The sequence below is a fragment of the Ambystoma mexicanum genome, chromosome 10 (genome assembly GCF_040938575.1).
Source record: "Ambystoma mexicanum isolate Mex_15411 chromosome 10, UKY_AmexF1_1, whole genome shotgun sequence".
Classification (NCBI taxonomy): domain Eukaryota; kingdom Metazoa; phylum Chordata; class Amphibia; order Caudata; family Ambystomatidae; genus Ambystoma; species Ambystoma mexicanum.
The window spans coordinates 1,301,670,997-1,301,691,997 of record NC_090932.1 but is presented as its reverse complement, the minus strand read 5'-3'; the positions used below and the strand labels follow the sequence as shown (position 1 = coordinate 1,301,691,997).

Here is a 21,001-nt window from a genome sequence, read left to right as displayed (position 1 = left end):
CATCTTGGGCTCCTATCGATTGTTTTGGTCCACAAATGGTCAAAGACATAGTCACACTCAGTTGCCCTTATCTCTCTGAGTTCTTTAAATGCTCTCACACTCTGCTGGACTCTTCCCTGCCTCCTTTAAATCTGCAAAAACTCTTACCTTGCTTTACCTTACCTTACCTTAACTGTCCTTGAGTGGGTGTCTTTGGCCAGGTCACTTAGTACCTTGAGAATAATGGTCTTGGAGATCCACTTCAATCTGGGTTCTGTATTAAACACCCCACCAAGACTGCACTTATGCATGGCTCCAACTTTTGCTCTAATGCTCCAGACTCTCTTCTACACTCATCGTTTTAGATCTTTTGACACTGTCGACCACTTTGCCTTCCTCCTCACTATACATGACCTTGGGTTTCCCAAATAAGCTCTTGCCTGGACCACCTCCTACTTGATAGGTTGATCCTTTAAACTCTCTTGGAACTCGCAAACCTCTCGCCCTACCTCTCTCCCTGTTGGCATCCCCAAGGATCAGTCTTTGGACCTCTGCTCTTCACCCCCTGTACTGTGAGGGTTCAGATATGTGTGGCAGACAACTTTGTAAAGGTCTTTCCTACAATGCCATTTTATTAACTTAAAAGGGTTTGATAAATGCCTCACTATCCCTACGCTCAAGAGTATTTCCCTGCCTATCAAAATAAACTTAAGGAAACATGCTAACAAAGGGAATCTGTCCCACACACATACAAACAACATATGAAGGGAATATATGGCAATTCAAATATAACAAATATAAGAGTTACGTCCAACTTAAACTTAATGACCGTTTCTGCTTGTAACCTTGGTAATGCTCCCTTCCCAGATTCAAAGCAGGAATTGGTATCAACAGTTCAACATTAGGAATGTTCGGTTCTACAACAAAGTTCTGGTGATAAGGTTCTTCTTGCGCCAAGAGTCTCTCACTTGGACTTTCCAACAGTTCACAAAGAAATGACAACTCTTTGTCTCTTCACTTGTAACAAAGAGTTCAACACAACTTCTTAAGAAACAAAAAAACACTTCCACAGTTCATCTTTAGCAACAGTAATGCTTTGCCAGGATGATTTCACCAAATAATGTAGAGGACCTTTCCATTTCTTCTTCACAGTCTTTAACCACAACACAGTACTTCAACACCTGCTACCGGGTCCACTCACCTGCCAGGTGTACCACTACAAAGTGGCTTGCCCTGGCATACTCGCCTGCCAAGACTAAAAGCTTCTAACACTGCTACAAGTACTTCTGTGGTACGGTTCAATTCAAACAACTTAGCAAAGTCTTATGACTTTCAAAAACATCAGCCATGTATATTTAACAGTGGTGCTGTTTATGCCTCATGCAATGCAGGGTATGCTCCTCTCCTACTGAATGCGCTCTATCAGGAGGGCAACTCTCCTGCCACAACATAATCTTTTTGGCTTTCAACAATATCCGTATCAACAACTTCGGTATAGGCTAATTCTTCTGGGAAAACATGTAACACATTGGTACTGTTTGTTCCACCCTTGTGATTGCCACAGGCAATGCAGATTGTGCTCCTTTCCTCCTGAATGCTTTCTGTCAGGAGGGCAGCTCTTCTGCCACTCTTGTTTTCCCAGTCTTACCTCAACCATCTGCTGAAAAAGGCTTTTCTATCATGCTTATTTGGCATAGACAATGTTTGCTTGGGTCTTTATCAAATATTGCCTCTACCTCTCTTTGGCAATATGGTTTACAATTGGCTAGCTTCTTAATAGCTCTCTCTTGGCTTTGGCAATGGTATTTTCTGTTACCTTCTTTTGACCTTTGTAATTACAACTATAACCTTCTGTGTCTGTGCCCAAGGTTCTTATTCTGCCACTACAGCTGCTTTGTATTGTATGTGATTGTCTCTTTACATTAGTACGGTATTCAATATTCACAAGAGTGGCCAGAGGGTGATTACGGAGCATTCCGGAGTCACACAATACTAGTGACTCACCCGGTGCTGCATACATGCTCCCACCGCTGCCACTTCTGTTTCCTCCGCTTGCTGCTGCACGGTAAGCTGCTTCCTGCGGCCCGTGCCGGTCGGGAGAGGACTATTCTTCGCTCCAAAGTGCTCGCCTGCTTCGGGAATACAAGTAACTTTGGGGAAAGCTTCTTCGATTAACCTCTGCATACAATACAGCCATGGGGAAGGATTTCTGTAATAATGTTTCCTGCCGTGCAACCTCTGCAACAGGGTCATTAAGGGTAGAGACCCTCACGAAACTGGCATCCACTTCACAAATAGCGATAGTTCTGGTGTCTCTGCTTCCCTTCAGCTTCTGCTGCCACTACAATGTGGAGTCTTAATAATAACTGCACTGTATGCTTCTCCTAATGGCCTGCACCTGAGGGGGCCCTTTATACTCACCGGACCCTATCAGGTGTGGGCCATTAGAATCACTAAACTGCACCTTACAATCTAGTGCCTCCAAATCCCTCTTCTTCGTCCCAGTTATTTGGGCATTGTGGGACTTGAAGTCGCCCATTCAAATTGCCTTTTTCTTCACAGTCTGAACTGTACAATAGGCCATTAGGATTGTAGGGTCTCAGGGAAATGTATTAAAGGGGGTTTTGCATTCCTCTTGGTGTGACCCTCCCATGTGATCCTCCGACAGAACACCGACCCTAGGGTCAGGAAGCATCTGCCTTTCCCTGGCCACATGGGAAGGGTCCAAGGCCAGGTTTTCTGGGGGAATCATCTCTGATTCATCACAGTAGCTCTGTCCTAGGAAGACTTATTTTATCATTTTTTGCTGATGACATTCAAATCGTTTTCTAATTTTCATCTTTCACCCCTACCATCTTGCAACGGATTAAGAACCGTCTCACTGAAATTTGTCACGGAATGGCTCTATGGTGCCTCATGCTGAACTCTTCAAAAACAGATAAATGCCACCTTCCAATGCCATCCCTCCCTTCCACTCCCCTCCCATCCCCTCTCCTCTCCTCTCCTATCTTATTCCCGCCTGGCCTTCTTGCTCCCTCATCCAAGGCATGCAATCTTGGGGTCCACTTTGATAGCAACCTACCACTGCAACAATTCATGAAAACCCCTGCCTCTGCTGCTCGTAGTAACCTGCTCAACATTAAGAAAGTCCATGCTTGTCTTACTAACCACTCTACAAATACTCTAATCTCCATTCTCATGCTCAGCAAACGTGAATACTGCTCAAGCCTGCTCATTGGCCTGCCGATCTACTCCTTCCATCCTTTAGACAAAAGTCCTCAATTTTGCTATCCACGTGCTCTTCAACCTACCCAGATATTCCCCCACTTCTATCTATTGACAACATGCTGGTTGGCTCTCCATGGAAAACTGCTCTCTTTTCAAGTTCTTTCTCCTAGTCTACAAAGCCATCAATGGTCTTGCTACTCACTACCTGTCTGACTGTATCTCAGTTTACTCACCATCTCGTTCCCTCTGAAGATCCTCTCCACTTAACCTCACCGTCCCATACCCTCGCTGTGCCTCCTCTCTCTGCTGCTCTTTCTCCCTACTCATCCAGTTCCACTGGAACCCACTGTCCATTACAATCAATGCCAGCCCAACTGTGGATCTCTTCAAAGCTCAGCTTAAACTTAATTCACTTGCTAAAGAAAAAGCTCCCTAACCTCCCCCCATTCTCCCTACTTGACTCTACCAGTGACATTTAACAATGTAATTATGCATTTTTAAATGGTATTCCTCTTTAGTTTAAAGCCCTTGCCCCCTTAGGTCACTGTTACCTTTGTAATGCACAGGTTTTCTTCCATATTATGTATATTTTTCTGTTTGCTTTGTTTTGTTCCTGTTATATGTCCCATTTTTGTTACACCCTCAAACTGTCTCACCACTTGTTCTCAACTTGGTGCTATTGTACAGGGACCCTTTGTGGGAATGCCTCGGCCATCTATAAATGTGTTACTGTAAGTCATTTCTGATCACAATTGACATCCCTGTTCTTCAAATAAATAAAACTACAATTACCTATATCCTCTTCTATTGAGGGTGGGGTCATCATTGCCTCTCATAGTAATACACTTCGCTGCTTTTGTTGTCACATTCTATCATCATAAGTGCAAAAGAAATTGTACAAACTTGTTTTTTCTCGCTATTGAAGAGTGTTCTACTTTCAAATAGGGAGTGTCCTTCTTTTGACTATAAACAGAGAGGCTACCTTCCACCAATGGCTTGGGGTATGCTAAGTGTTGGGGTGACTGGTTGCCTCTTCTTTTAGTATCACTTCCGAAACAGCGACATGTATAGTTTATAAATGGTCTACTTGCTCCTAGGCAAGCTATACACAGCAAGAGTGCAGCATTTTCCGACAGACTCCGTATTGAGAATTGGGCTTGTATTCAAATACTAAAGAAACATGCAGCTGAGCAATTTCTCCCAGCAAATGAAAATGGAAGGACATTCAAAGCAGCTCTCTGTCAATGTTGTTTGCTATTTTCGATCTAATCTCAATGATAGTTGAGGATGTTACTCCTGCATCATGTCTCAGGACTTCATATCTTTGTTCCCCCTGTTGCATAATAGCTCCCTTCAAGTCATTGTTTCTAAGGTTTACACTGTATGAGCTGGATATTAACCGTCTATTAATGCAGTTGACACTGTTACTACGTGGGGCAGAACCCTATTGTTTTGTTTTAGTTCTCTCTTTTACTTTTAGGGTTTTTGTGAGGACTCTTTTACTGGAACGGTAGGAGAAATTCTCTAACAATTTTCTTGACACCTCCTTACATCTCCATGATTTGCAGGTGAGGGGGTTCATAGGATTCGGTTATCTTCCTACGTTATAGAAAAGTGCCTCTCCCATCCAGATGGCCCCTGTGACAAGCCCTCTGCTGAATAGGACCCTCACAACAATTTATTTTTGGCACCATGCTTTTTCCTTCCCTCAGTGCTGCAATCTCACCTTTAATGGGTTACCTATAGGAAGATATACTTTCTTTGACCATGGTTTCTGATTCTCCTATTAACATGCAGCATTTCTATGACCTCTTCCCTAAATTCACAGTCTTCTTCAGTGATGATTTCTGGGCGGATGGGGGTTCCCTTATATCACAAAAGAGAAACCGATTGTTGCCAAACGGTGGACATAAAATGCACTCTTTGGATGACGTATAGTCCCAAACACATTTGTGGTCTTGGTTCTGGAGACCCCCAAACAAGAGGAGTCCCAGAATGGACCAATACAGTAGGTATATGTTAACAGTTTAAGCAAATCAAATTGTAAAACAGATTCAGTGAAATCAACACATCCGGTGAGTTGGGGAGACTGATACAAGACCAGTCTGTGTTGAAGCCAAGGTTGCAAGCAGCAACAATGTATGGCGAGTTCTAGAACGAACATTGTTAAAACGCATTTTATAAGAGGTGCAAGTGAAGTTAAACTGCTGATGATTTATTGAACTTTAAAGCAAGCTACACTACTTTTGACAGAGTGGTCTGGCATTGCGTGGATGCTCATCCAAAGGTCTCTGTAAGGTACCAGCTAAGAAGTAACAAAAGTAGATCAATTTGGTCCAAGCCCAGCGGAGGAAGAACAATTGAAAGAGAACTAATAAATGTGAAGCGAAGTGCGACGGGTCAAACAAAATCATGCGCAGTCGAAAGTCTTTGATTTTGATGAAGTAGAGAAAGGAACAAGTTACTTACCTGTAACTGTTGTTCTCGAGCATGGGTCTGGCATGGATTCACATGCTCATGAATATTCCCCGTCGTCAGGCTGGGAATCCTCGGTAAAGAAAAAATCAGTATCAGTTTCGTTTCTGATCTGTCTTTCTTAGTAGTAACCAATCACTGGTCTCTGGGTCATACTGCCCCAGCCAATGACTGCCCTCTCCCTAAGTCCTGCCCTCGGCAGCCATCCTCAGATTTGGTAGGTCGTAAAGTGGCAGTATGACCAAGTGAAGAGCCGCAGAGGGGACGGAGGGAGGGTTCGCATGTGAATCCATGCCAGACCCATGCTGGAGAACAACAGTTACAGGTAAGTAACTTGTTCCTTCTCAAGTATGGGGTCTGGCATGGATTCACATGCTCATGGATATAAGAATACATAGCAGTACACACATGCACAACCACGGGAGGTGGCAAGGCTCAACATTAAGCATTACATAAAACTCAACATTAAGCATCTCTTACCTCCTCACCAGGCTGACCTTAAGCGAACAGGTTGCGCAGCACTGCCTGGCCGACTCTGGACTCCTCCCTGGAATCCCGGTCGACGCAGTAGAATCTCGTGAAGGTGTGCGTCGACCTCCACGTAGCAGCCCTGCAGATGTCCAGCAGGGGCACAGCAGACAAGAACGCCGTGGTAGCAGCGATCGCTCTGGTCGAATGGGCTCTCGGACAGCCGGGCAACGGTCGGTTTGCCAACCGATGACAGTGCATGATGCAGCCGGAGAGCCATCTGGAAATGGAAGCCTTCGAGAGAGCCTTCCCTTGGTTCACAGGTCCAAAGTTCACAAACAGCTGTGATGTCTTCCGAAAACTCTTTGTTCGGTCCACCTAGAACTTCAGCGCTCTAGCTACATCCAGCAAGTGCAAAGTCCTCTCGGCCGCCGACGACGGCGATGGGAAAAAGACTGGTAACACCAAGGGCTCGTTGAGATGTAAGTCAGAAGGCACCTTGGGCATGAAGGAGGGGTGCTTCCTCAGCACCACCCTCGTCTCATGGAAAGTCAAGTATGGAGGCTTGCAGGAAAGGGCCTGAATCTCTCCCATGCGTCGTGCAGAGGTGATGGCCACAAGGAACGCTGTCTTCCATGACAGAAACTTCAACGGAGCCGAATGCAAGGGCTCGAATGGCGGGCCCATGAGCCTTGTCAGCACCACGTTGAGTTCCCACGTCGGGGCTGGAGCCTTCACCGGCGGGAACGATCGGAACAGTCCTTTCATAAACTCCTTCACCAGGCGATGAGACCACAGGGACGACCGTCCTGCAGTTCTGGTGTATCTGGAAATCGCTGCAAGATGTATCTAGATGGAAGCGTGAGCTAGTCCAGCTTTGGCCAGCGACAGTAAGTACAGTAGCACTTGAGGGGCTGTAATCCGTAGAGGGTTAATCTTCTGTGCACGGCACCAGACAGAGAACCTCCTCCACTTGTGTCCGTAGCACTTGAGAGTTGAGGACGCCCTGGCCTTTGCAAGAACCTCTCTGCAGTCGGCCGGGATATCGTACCCTCCAAACTCTAGTGCTGCAGGAGCCAGGCCTGCAAGTTCAGCGACTCCGGGTCATGATGAAGAATGGCGCCTCCTTCTCTGGAGAGAAGATCGGCGTCCGTCGACAGTTTGACTGGTGGGGACGCTGACATGTCCAGAAGGTCCGGGAACCATATCTGTCTCAGCCACCTCGGTGCAACGAGGATCATCCTGCACCGGGACCTCTTGAGTTGGTTGATGGTCCTGAGCAGCAACAGCAACGACGGGAACGCATACAGGAACAGGCCATCCCAGGGGAACGAGAAAGCATCGCCCATGCTCCTCGGCTGGGGGAACCTGCTGGCGACCTCTGGCGCTTTGAGTTCGTTGCCGTCACAAACAGGTCAATATGGGGTTTGCTCCATCGCCGGAAGAGTTGATCCACTTGATCCTGGCATAGTTCCCACTTGTGGCAAGAGCGCAGCTCCCTGCTGAGCGAGTCGGCGATGGTGTTTTTTATACCTGCTAGATGAAAAGGCACCAGAAACATCCCCTGGGCAACGGCCCAGTGCCACAGATCCTGGGCCTCCTTGGATAGGGCTGGGGATATGGTTCCTCCCTGCTTCCGGATGTAGAACATCGTGGTGGTGTTGTCGGTGAAGATCCTCACCACCTTACCCTTGAGGGATGGGAGGAATGACTTGAGGGCCCAGAACACTGCTCGGAGCTCCAGTATGTTGATGTGGAGCGGCCTCTCCTCCGGGAGCCACAGGCCTCTCGCGTGAAGATCTCCAGTGTGCGCTCCCCACCCCTCCAGGGAGGCATCCATCATCACTGTCACCTGGTATGCCGGGGTCTGAAAGTCTGTGCCCACGGCGAGATGCACGCAGGTGCCCCACCATCGAATTGCCTGGCGGAATACTTTGTTGAGCGAGATCTTGTACTCGAAGCTGTCCGTCACTTGTGTCCAACGGGCGTCGAGGAACTCCTGCAGAGGACGCATCCGAAGCCTGCACAGGCGCACCAGATAGATGCAGGGACTTGATGGACCTCACTCTGGCCACGTCCATGGCCAGCAGTCGCTGTACCTTGCCCAGGATGGCCTGCATTCTTTCCTCCGACAGCGAGGCCAACTGCGCTACTGTATCGAGCTTGGCTCCCAGAAACAGCGCGACCTGCGACGGAACCAGGTGGGATTTGGGGAAGTTGATGGAGAATCCCAGGTCCGTGAGCAGCCGGACAGTCTTTGCCGTGTGTTCGACGGCGAGTTCCCTTGTCCCTGCTCCGATGAGCAAGTCGTTCAGGTAGGGATAGACATGGATTCCCTTCCAGGCGCAGCTGCGCCGCCACTGGTGCTAGGCACTTGGTGAACATCCTGGGCGCCGACTTCAATTCGAATGGGAGGGTATTGAACTGGTAGTGCCGCCCTTGGACTACGAACCTGAGAAACTTTCGGTGTCCTTTTAAGATGGGGATGTGAAAGTACGCATCCTCCAGATCAAACGACGCTAGGAAGTCGCCTTCCTCCAGCTGTCCCAGCACGTGCTGGAGGGTGACCATCCGGAACTTCTGTGCCTTCATGTATTTGTTTAGCCGACGCAAGTCCAGGATGGGACGCCAACCTCCTGTCTTCTTTCTGACGGGGAAGTATCTTGAGTATACTCCAGAGCCCCAGAGCCTCTTTGGGACGAGCTCGATGGCTCCTTTCTTGAGCATCGCCCTTACCTCTAACAGCAGTTGAGGGATGTGGTTTTCCTTCCTGGCCACGGGCGGAATTCAGGGGGAATTCTTTAGAAATACCAGTGTGTGCCCGTGAGCCAGGGCATCCAGCACCCAATGGTCGGTGGAGATGGATTCCCACACGCTGACGAACTTTGTCAGCCAGCCTCCCACCGGAGTGCTTCGGTGGGGGCCTCCACCTGACTTGCCTCGTCCCCTGTAGGCCTCTTGTGATGAGGAGTGGGCCGCTTGACCGTAGGTCGAAGAGCCGCCGCCGAATCCTTTGGAGGCACCTTGCTTGCCTCCGGAGTCCCGGAAGGGCGGCCGCGGCTGCTGCAGAACTCCCAAGGCCCGAGCCATCTCAGTGTCAGTCTTGATGGCCTGTAGCGACTCAGCCATAGTCTTTCCAAACAGATTGTTCCCATCGAAGGGCATGTCCAAAACCTTGGCTTGCACGTCCTGGCGGAAATCCGTCGCCTTGAGCCACCCCAGCCGTCAAAGGCAAACGCTGTTGCCCAACTGGCGGAAAAGGGTGTCGGCAATGTCCGTGGCCACAGTTATGGCGTGGTCCAACGCCACCTCACCCTCCTGTAGGATCGCCAGGGCCTCTGCCCTCTTATCGTCCGGGAGGAAGTCCAGCAGGGGGGCGATCTTGTACCACAATTCCCTGTCGTAGCGGGCCACAATCGCTAGGGCATTGGCCGCCTTAATCGTCGTCACCGCCGATGAGATGACTCGTCGTCCCACGGCGTCCAGCTTCTTTCCCTCACCATCCGGTGGGGAAGTTGAGGATGAAGCCTATGCCCCCCCCGCTTTCTTCTTGGTCACTGCTGAGATGACCGAATCCGGGGTCGGCTGCGCCCTGAGGCACAACGGGGTGGCGTCGGCAACCTGGTACTTCTTCTCATACCGGTCCCTCTTGGCAGGTGTCGTGGACAGGTTCTTGAGGAGGGAAAGTCCCTCGTCCCAGATGTCATCCAGCAACGGCACCGCAAGGACCGTCTTCCTCCTGGCCTCGCGCTGTTGGTAGAGGAAGCCTTCCTTCTTCTTCTCCTCAGGGCAGAGCTGAAAAAGCTTGGATGCCCTGGCAATCATGGCGTGGAAGGAGCCAATCTCGTCGGGCCGGGACGCCCGAGGAATCGGAGACAGGAGGCCAGTCCCCTCGTCACCGCCATCGTCATCTGTCCCCGTCGTGGCCGTGTCCGTTCCTGTGTCGTCCCTCGGGATCGGGGAAGGCGACAAAGGCTGAGAAGGCCGTGAGGGCTGAAGGGGCACTGGATGAATTCTCCTCCTCTTGTTCGGAGGGCTTAGGCTTGGATTGCCGTCAAAATGGCAGCCGAGTTGTCCTGAGGCTCGGGTTACGACGGGCGTGCCGGGAGCGACGGTTGTTCCTCCACGGGAACCTCGTCGTCGTTGCCACCCTTGCTCTCGTCGTCCCCCTCCTCGGGATTCCTCCCGTGGGGCTGGGCCTCTTCCAGATTCTCGGCCAGCTCCTCCTCGGAGGTTGTGTCCGTGTCCGTAACGGACACCAGCCCCCCCCTCTTTTTCCACCGGGGTCTTCACGGGGGTCTTCTCGATGGGCTTAAAAGAGGATTCCCTCCGCGGAGGCAGGGAAACTCTGGGCCCCGAGGTCGCCTCCAATGGGATAGCCTCCACAGGCTTTGCCAGGGCCGCAGCGACTCCCTCGATAGAGGCCTTAGCCGGGTGGATCAGGGCCTTCGCTGCCTTAGGCACGCTTGAGGCCTTCATCTTAGGGGGAGGGTCACCACCTCGCTCCCCCTCAGCCGGTTCCTTCGAGATCAACCAGGGCTTCTCCAGATGCTTAGCCGGGTTCTCGGATGTTCTCTTCCCCGTGCCAGAGCGTTGGCTCACGGTTGATGGCGTCGGTGAAGGTGCACCCTGCCTGGCAGCCAAGGAGCCCGACCGTTCGGCGCTCCCGGTGCCCGCGGACTCGCGGTGCTTTGCCTTCTGTTGGGCTGCCGTCGCCGGGGCGCCCTCACAGGTCTTAGAAGACCGCTCGGACTTCTTCTTCTCACCTGCTGGGCTCTTGCCTTCCAGCCTGTTGGAGCGGCGGGTCCGGCGATCCCTCATATTACGATCCGACATGCTCGTGCAAAACGCACAGTCCTTCTCCAAGTGCGTTTTGTCTGCGTGGAGGCAATAAAGGCATTTCAAATGCTCGTCCTCCTTGAACACATTTTGTAGGTTGGATACAGGGCAGATCCTGAACAGTTTGCCGGTAATCAAGCTTCCCTTATCCTGGGCCATGTTCTTCTTGTCCACGAGGTAGGCCTCAGAAACGTCTGGAATCCTCCAAGAAGTGTAACTCGACGAAAACTTCACCCTTGAGGGGCGTAGATGAATCCAAAACAGGTCCCTGTTGATCGGAAGTAGAAACGGTGGAGCTTGAGGCTCGATAGACCGAAAAATGAGATAAATCTCTATGAAAAAGCGCAACACACAGTAAAAGCTCGAGAGCTATAGCACGAGGACTCCTAACACTTGAGCGTGCGGTAAAAATCTGAGGATGGCTGCTGAGGGCGGGGCTTAGGGAGAGAGAAGTCATTGGCTGGGGAAAGTATGAACAAGAGTCCAGTGATTGGTTACTACTAAGAAAGACAGATCAGTAACGAAACTGATACTGATTTTTTCTTTAACGAGGATTCCCAGCCTGACGACGGGGAATATTCATGAGCATGTGAATCCATGCCAGACCCAATGCTGGAGAAAGTACATCAATTTGATCAGAGCCTGGAAGGGGGAGACCAACTGAAGGTTTTGGGTTAACGTGGGTCTGAGCCTGGCAGAGGGGGACCCGGGGTGAACCAGTAAATCACCCGAGAAGTTGTACATATGAAATCCTGAGAAGAAAGGAACTTTAATGTTTGTCGCATCAGGCACTCTGAAGTAGGAGACTTTGAATGGCAAAGAGACTTTGGCACAGAAGGTCCTGATACTGATATTTTGAACTGCATCCTTGTGCTAGAGAAGCCAGAGTATGTGCTAAGCTCGAGTGTTCCGCCTTGTCCCGTGCTGAAAACGTGGGGAAGGGAAGCCAACGGCTTGAATATCCCAAAATACCATTTCTTGAACACTTTTCTTTTGCATACAATTGTTTCCCACATTATTTGTATTTAGAAGTAAGGATTGGCAATAGGTTTATTAGTATAGGCCCTTTTATTTTTCACAGACTCGACTAGGACTGTTTTATTATTATTTGATGATCCTAGCTTGCTCCCATCGTTAGATTCAAGATTAGATAGGCGTTTATCAAACCAGATTGAAGTTTAATAAATACCCTTGAACTGTGATCACTTGTTTCTGTCTTACTGTTTGATACCATGCCTTCCTTACAACAGAGGATGCAAAAGAGCTCATAACTAGTGTAGTTATGGAAGCGAAGCATGATGCAGATAAACTATTAGACATACAGCTTATATACACTGAACCGTTAAATAGGGGTGCATTCTGAATGCCCATTAACCACTAATCCACCAATCCAAGTTTTGAATACCTAAAGCCAAAGGAAAATATGTGCAGACATTAAAATGAATAGCTGCATTTGCCATCTCAGGCAAAGAGACTTTTGATAGTGATGGTGCGGACATTCTGTGCTTCACCTGCTCCAGTCCCACGTTACTTATGCTCATGGGATAGAGGCAGTCACGACACAATTCTCAGGGCAGGCAGCGTTTAGAAGTAGCATTAGTTTTTATCAAGAAAAGGTCATATGTTTCGTATGTGCAATTTACAAAGGGGGGCTACAGCTTGACTGAGCTGTTTTTAAATGTGTGCTGGTGAGGAAATAATCCACTAATTCCTCCTGCGGCTAAGAAATCAGTTATAGCTGCCCTGGCTACTACAACTCTGGGAGGACTGGGATGTCCATGAATCTGAGCTGTTCTGCATATTGGCTGGTACATGCTCAAAGGCACCACCTTGTTGCCAGAACTCTGGCCTGAATATGCATCAAGAAGAAGTACGTGTATTGGTGTCTATGCATGGACATGTGTGCATTTTTCCGCGCGCGTGTGTGTGGTGTAGGTGGCATTTGAATTCAGAGTATGTCTGTGACAATTGGGTTATTTTCTGTTTGTGCAATATGTGCACAGTCATGTGTTCAGTGAGAGGTCGAAAGTCCTCATCTTTTAACCTGCGGTGAAGTCTATATTGTTTGCATTATCCCCTTGCATGGTTGACTGCTTCTTTCTCTTTCTATAAGAGTCCTAACCCTAGGACTCCTCAGCAAAGAAAATTCCAATCTGCTCACTAATAGACAACATATTTTGCCTGTGCAAGTCCCAGCGGTCATCGATCGCTGCACTGGTGAGTGGCACCCTTTGATCCCTTTCAATTTACTTCTGTACCCATTGGTGTGCCTGCTTGTGAGCCCCATTTAAAATCCTGTGCAGGGTCAAGCATTCAGGCATCGTCCCTATCCGAAGACAGAACATGAAATGGACATGTCTTGTTATCTATTGGCATAGAGCTGCCAGCCTCGGCGTTCTGCATCATCTACGGGTATTAAGTGAAAATGTTGTTTTAAAAAAATTACATTAAAATAAAACGATTTAGAAAAACCGCTCTGTGACTGCAAAGAGCAGTCTTTCTAAATCTAAATGTCACGCCCCGTGTCGCACACGAGTACGCAGAGAGGCCGACAGGCGCGGCCGAGACAAACACGGGAAGACGGAAGTGGACGGTGAGGTAAGTATGTGTCTGCGTGGCTCTGTGTATTTTGTGGAGTGGTGTTTGGAGTGTGTGGGGAGAGGGCTGGATGCAAGGGTATGTGTATTTGTGTTAGTGGGTGAGCTTAGGGATGGTTATGGGGAGAGGGTACAAGATTAATGGGGTAGAGGGCAGTGACCCCCCTCCCATTTCAGAGGTGAAATGTGTGGGGGTTAAATTATATTTGGCGATTATTAAAGCCTGCACCAAATCATCTGGAGAAAAAAAATTGTCTTTTTTAATTGCAGCCTTTAATATTCGACAGTATCACATAAAACCAATTTATGACCAGAACAAAACAGGGCTGAGAAGATGCCAGAGGCAGCACACTTAACTGAAATGACCCGTTACTTAGAGTCAGAAGCTTGGAGTTACAAAGCCTGACTCGGAGTAATGGTGCCCTCATCTTCCCTGCGACAGCACCGTGTGTAATGTAATATGTGGTGCCGCCTCAGTGGTGCCATCATTGTGCATGAGTGCTCATGAAACATCCATAGTTTCTTCTGTGGTACCTTCACTCTCAAAAGCATATGGAATGTGTTTCTCACCACTGACCGCCTGCACTAAAACCAGCTCCATAGATGAGGCGTTACCAAACTGTGAAGCACTGCGTTGCATTCCGCATCCAAGAACATTTGCTTGTTCTGCACCACCACCCAGACATCAGGGAATACAGCAGATAGTGCAATGCCAGCTCACAGGCCCAGCAGACTGTCACAACAGGGTCTCACACCCCTGTCTACCATATTGCAACCCCCCCCAACCCGCGCAGCCGCACAGAAGACTACAACATTTGCAGCAAATGCGTACCAAACAATTCATCCGTGGGGATTTCTGTTGGCAGAAGCCACCTTGCACAGTCAATATTATCTGCACCATTCTTAAAAGAGACTGAAAGTATGTAAACAGTAGTTCGGCCTGGTCTCCTATTTTTTTCAAAGTGATAGTGGTTACTCTGCTTTTTCCTCAACTTTGCCCTCTTAGGCGCCAAGACTTGATCTACCGACCGACTCTACCGGAGAGCAGCCAAGGAAGCAAAGAGAAAGCCTATTTTGCCTACATCAAGACATACATCTAACCCCTAAAGAAAGGATTGGGGGAAAACTCCTGACATGTAATGCCTGTGCAAAGTGTGTGGCGAAGTGTATGCGCATTGTGTGTGTTGTCTAGTGTGGGAATAGTGGCTGTTGTGGCGTTGTTTAGTGTGAGGGTTTGTTTTTGCAGTGTGCAGGTTTTGCAGTGTTTGCACATAGTGTAAATGGACAATTTGTGTAGTCTATCTGTGTGGTGTGTAAGTGGTGTAAAGGTTGTCTGTGTGTATAATTCAGTGTGCATGTGTCTGAACACACTGGCCTATCTCTCCTTGTGAGGACATGACAGACCAAAACACAGACAATGGGCCTCATTATAAGCAGGGCGGTCCAGGAACTACGGTACCGGTAAGCATGCTAGTTCCGTAGTTCCCGGACCGCCATACTACGAGCTGTGCTTGCGGGTGCCTTTCTGCCCGCCAGGTCGGACCTGGTGGGCAGAAAGGCACCCACGAGCACTACAGCCTATGGGGTTCAAATGGGAATGGGGACTGAGAGGCACCGGCACCCAGCAATGCAGGAATTACCGGGTCCGACAATGTCGGAATTACCCAGTAGTTCCTCATTGACGGGTGCCGGAAAAAATGCAACTCTGGTGGCAGCCATGCCTGTTTTACAGGCACAGCTACCGCCAGGGTTATAATGAGAACCAATGTTGTATAGTCCTAATATTTGTGGCACAACTCTACAGGTGAAATTCGAGTTAACATGCTTTTCTATAAAACAAACAGAAAAGAGCAGAGAAGAGTACATTGGCCCAGAAGCATGGTCAAACACACATCCTGTATTTTCCTCTTAGCGAAGCAGAGGTGTTGCTAGGGGGGGGGCATAAGGGGCTATAGCTCCGGGTCTTTTGGTTGTAGCCCCGGATAGAATCTCAGGGGCTACAACCAAAATACTAGCTGGCCCTGAGTCCTGACAGTCCCGCCATTAGCGTAGCCCCAGACCTTTTACAGACCTAGCAACACCCCTGTAGCGGAGACCGATTTCTGTCCTCACTAGTAGGTTTTCTGTCACAAGTACAGCAGAAGTACTCACTTGAGCTTGAGTCTTCAGGTCCTCCACTTCTTCTGTGCAATTCCTTATTTTGGCCACACGAGTATACACACATGCCTGTGTGTGTGTGATGTGTGTGATGAAATTGAGGGTTGGCAGTATGCATGTGTGTGTCCATGCGCATGTCTGTATACGTATGTAAACCTGATGAAACTTTACAGCTCTGAAGGCTGTGTGGGGAGGTGGGACTTACCTTTAATTATGAAGAGTCGCTTGAGAGACTCGGGATAGTTATCTTCAAACATGGTGATAACCTGTGAAGACAAAGAAAGATGTTACACACCTGAGAGTGGTGACCAGCTTTGGAAAACACATTACCCTTTTCCCCCTCCTACCTTCCCTCAAAACCCATCCTTTACTATGTTACCTGAGACTCCCGTGTGTTATGGCTGTACATCCTAGTTAACTACTGAGACGAGGAAGAGGACGCAAAGAATGATGATCATCAACCCGAGTGACAGCACACGTTCTAGCTTCTGCCGGGACCCGATTGGCTCAGCCTCATTAAAAGGCAGAGAGGCAGCAGGAGAATTGCGTCTTTGTTTTTTTGGTCGAGCGTGGACCACGAGAGGCTGCAGGTATGCGGAGGCCGGCACGAGACAGGAGAACCGCATTCAGAGGAGGCTCGCCAACTGGGAAGCAGACCAAAGCAGAGGCAAGCCACCTACTAAAGAGCGGAGCCGCAAGAGTGCAGGGAGATGGACACCAAGCAGCGAAGGAAGCACAGAGACGTCCGGCGAGGATGCCGGAAAGCTCAAGAAGCCTCCAAAAGCCTCATGAGCCCTGTGAGCAACCAGAGAGGGACGGTCTAGACCTTACAGGTAACAGGGTGACTGATTCCAAGGTTGATGAGACCCAAAGGGAGCATGAGACATTAAACTGAGAGAATAACCATGTGAAGGGGGCTTGGGGCCCATTATGGAAAAGTAAACAGCGAAATACAGAAAATACGAACTTTGACAATTTAAGACCCAACTACCAAAGACCTTGGCAGGAGAGTAAACCAAGGCTGTGGGGTACAGAGAAAGAGAACTGTGAAAACATACAACTGAAGGGGGTCTGAGACACATACTGGGGGAACAAGCCCCTGGGCATCACAAAAGGGAACAGAAGCTTTGTGGATGCAAGAAAGTATCACAGACCTTGGCAAGGGACTGAACCAAGGTTGTGGTCACGAGAAGAGAACTGGAAACTTAATCAAGTGAAGGGGGTCTGGGACACATGAGTGAGGGGGAAAATACCCCAAAGCCTAAATACGAAGATTGTATATTGAAGGGACAACCGAATACCTTGGCAGGAGAGTAAACCAAGACTGTGGGTGAAAGAGAAGAGCGAGTACCCTCCTTGGCAGGAGAGTAAGCCAAGGAAGAGGCGCTAAGGAAGGGACAGGGGACCCCTCCACACAAGGCAGTTTAATAGAGGCAAAAATACAGTGGAAAGACCCTGGAGAAAGCGATTAAAACCCTTGGGTCTTTGTGGAACATATTTTTTTTTCATATGCTGGAAAGACTCTGGGGAAAGGGAGACAACCTACACCTTTTGAAACATTTGTGTTTGGCTGACAAGATTGGACTCCAGGTGAGCAGTCAAGAAACATTTTCCCCTTGCACATTATAACCTAATATATACAGTTCTATGTGGTACCACTGTTACCTTTAAATTCAGTTTATAATTAGTTTAGCTTGTCAGGGACAGAGTAGGTTTTGGGCACAGGACGGCAAACTTTACTTTGAACATTCTGACACAGACTGCTTCATTAGCTAGTTTTGTTGAGGTAGGGAACACCCTCTTAGAGATGGGGCTAGTTAGGTTTTCTGCCAACTCCCCCATTTTACTTCATAATAAAAGTCTTTGCCAACCAGCATTTCACCCTTCTGTCTGTCTCTTAATACTAGACCCTCACATAACTCTAATCCTAAGGTAAACCAAAGCAGGTTTCTCCCGGGATATACCACACTTGTCCGCATCCCTCACATCATCTTCCCTTTCATCATTTATCGGGAGGATACATGACTTCACCAAATTAATTTTAAGACCTGCTACCCTCCTATTTCCCCCGATCAAGAACATGTATTCTGGGTTAGTCTCTTTGGGATCCACCAAATACTCCAAAATATCATCAGCAAACAGAGAAAGTTTAAACACCACCTCACCGTTTTTACTACTCCTACACTTTGCTCTTATATTTTATCCTAACCACAAAGGTCTGTGAGTCATTCCTGGAGGACTATGTTCCCGCTTCCCTGTGGAGGTTCAGCTTACATGAGGATCCCTTCTGTGATTGCAATGCTTGTTGGGTATCCTCAGTAGCCTGTGTGGTATGCCATCTGACATTTTTCTTGTTCCCTCTCTGCAATGTTTCTGTTTTGCAGTCTCTTACTTCGGTAACGCTCTGGAGTTGTACTCAGTCTCCTAGAATGCAGAATATACATTTATTTTCTTATTTATTAATGTATTGTGTTATTTGTAGAGCGCTCTAAGCCCGGTGCCATCAAGGCGCTGAGTTACTTTGGTTACACTCTTGGATTGTACCCCATTTTCCAAAATGCAGCATTCCACTTTTTTACCTTATGTTTCTGTATATTATGCTTTGAGATATTACTCCATTACCTAGAATACAGCACTTTACATTTTTTTCTGCGCTTTTGGGATGGTCCTCTGTTTCCCATAATGGACAGTTTCACTTCTCTTGCCCTTTTTCACTATGGCTGGAGGCTTTCAAAGACTCCTGTATTCGGACCTCTTCATTGGTTTTGACACTTCATGTTGCTCCGGTTCACCTGGTTGGCTCTTCAAAAGACGGCTGGTGTTGTTGCCTGACAAAACCCTGGGGGCTGGAGGGTAAAGGTTGCAGGATTTGTCTTTTCGTCTTGCATATTTGTGTAAGACTAACACCGGAACATTCGGGGGTACTCTTTAGGATGCAATAGTTTCTTTCAGCTCAGTGATGGCAAGTTGTTGGCTTCCCTGAGCACTGACTTGTATTTCTCACGGTGCCTCCAGATTCTCTAATAGTTGCCTCGGTCTATCTGTCGGTGTCTGCATTAGTATTTCCAAAGTGGTGGACATGCCAGGCCATGAGTAGACTTGACGGTATTAGATGGCAGATGTAAATATTTAAGCTGATTTCTGAATATTACCAGGATGTTCCCTAGATCTAGACCTACCACTCGGAACACATTTTTTATTAAGAGCCTGACTTAGAAGTTAAGTTATCTTTGTAATGGTGATGTTCCACCCTTATTTCATCGCACTCCCTCTCTGCCCATCTATCTCTTTTTGGGGGGTTGCAATGCAAAAATATGGCATTCATTTCTTGCAGAGGGGTTCGGTTTGTTAGTAGTAGAGGGAAAAATATTTGTCCTTTCCTTAGAAACCATGGTTGAACTTTTTGTCAGGCTTTGGGCAACCCACGTCCAACACTGTATGTCAGTCTTTCCATGTAATAGCACTCATCATGTTTGCTTTACTCTTGATGCCCATTAAAACATGCCGTGCCACAATAAGAAAATATATCCTGACTGGCACCACCAGCGTAGGCCAGTCTTGCCACATCATATTTACATTTGCTCTACTCTATGGGCCTCATCACGACTTTGGCGGTAACCCTTAAATCCAGCAGTAGCGCTATTACCACCGGATTTAAGGGTCAGCCATATCAGGACTTCAGCGGATTTCGCCCCATCTCTGAGGTGGGGGGAAATCCGCTGAAAATTCACGCTCATACCGCCGGCGGGAAATCCGCTGGCGGTATTAGCGCGAAATTTCCCCATTGAGCCCAATGGGGAATGGGGCATTCCCGAATGGGCTCAATGGGGAATGGGGATTAACATTACCGCCAAACTCGTGATCCAGCATTATTAGCGCCGGGGAGTTCGGTGGTAGGGCAGATAGTGCCGGCGCTAATAGCGCCGGCGTTACCGGCCAAGTCATGATGAGGCCCTACATGTCCATTAAAACATAACATGTCAAAGTAAGAAAATATATCCAGGCGAGTCCACCAACATAGGCCCGTCTTGCCACGCAATAACACTTACCATGTTTGATTTACCTTTGATTGCCAGTATAAAATGGCAATGCCTGACTGCACAAACACCCCCCACAGTTCCCCCTGCGCACAATCACAGGCCTGCTCTCCGGAATACATGCACACATTCATACTTCATTCATTTCTCACATTCATTCACGCACACATACAACAGACACTCTCTCATTCACTCGCACACACTTACAGATACAAGCACTCACATGCAGACATGTATTCATACTTACAAACTTACAGTCATACATAAAATAAACAGTTCGTTCCTTGCCTGCAGCCTCTGTCCTGACGGCACCTGTTACAATGGCCCTCTGGCTCCCATGTAGCACAAAACAGGAAGCATAGAGAGATTCCTGGATCATGAGGGCATGCGTGGTGAAGCCGGAGCGCATCCCGAAAGCTGCCCAATGAGCCCTAAATGTGCAGGGAGGTGCATCGGCACCCGCTAGACACATTTAGGCCTGCAGTTCCCCAGCCTACACCCTTAGTTGGTTGTGCAGAGCTGGGGAAGCAAAACACACCTGGCCTTGCATGGCCAGTGTGCATTCGTGCTGGGGAACTTAAAATGTCCAAGGGAAGTCATCTTTCACTTTGACCGTTAAAGCAAGCCCTGGAGTGCTTTTGCTGGCTGGCTCTAGCTCATCCATAATGGGCGATGGTGGTGGTTCTTCGCCCCGTCGCCCATTATGGACGAGCCAGCCCTGTTTGTCTCATGCCTAGTCATGGCCTGGCTCCTGGAGGAGTGTGAACCACCTGAGGTACAGAGTTTTGCAACTACGTAGGCAAGCTTGCAATCGATGGTTGCCTTATAGGTAATGCAAGCAGTCTTAAAGATTATTCTGGCTGGGATGGAAAGCAAATGCAGATTCCCTAGGATGAAGGGAATGTGGTCAAATGTCTTGTTTCTCATTATGAGTCATGCCGCTGTGCTTTAGGTTTCCCAAAATGGGGCAAGGAGTGTCACCGGAACACCCGTGAGCAATCACTTCTTAGCTCACCATACCCTACCAGGGGAGAAATATCTTTTTGGATATCAGTCTGAGCCTGCCCACATTATCTAGTGGATATTGTTTCATGCCAATTTTAAATCTACTTTTACAGATTCTGTGTCAATCTTTTTTCTTTCCAGTATCCCCACTGGAAGGATATATGCTAACAACCAGCTTTTCAGTTAGGTAAATTAGGCTACAGAGTCACATTACCC

The 21,001-nt window shown here is 48.3% G+C and overlaps 1 protein-coding gene across 1 annotated transcript in view; it reads right to left on the bottom strand.

The window, feature by feature from the left end:
* SEC14L2 (SEC14 like lipid binding 2) overlaps nucleotides 1-21,001 on the bottom strand; it is a 468,884-nt gene that overhangs the window by 190,621 nt on the left and 257,262 nt on the right. Inside the window, exon 7 of the mRNA XM_069619311.1 lies at nucleotides 15,949-16,009. Coding sequence (XP_069475412.1) covers nucleotides 15,949-16,009 — 61 coding nt within the window. The remainder of the gene's footprint in view (nucleotides 1-15,948; nucleotides 16,010-21,001) is intronic.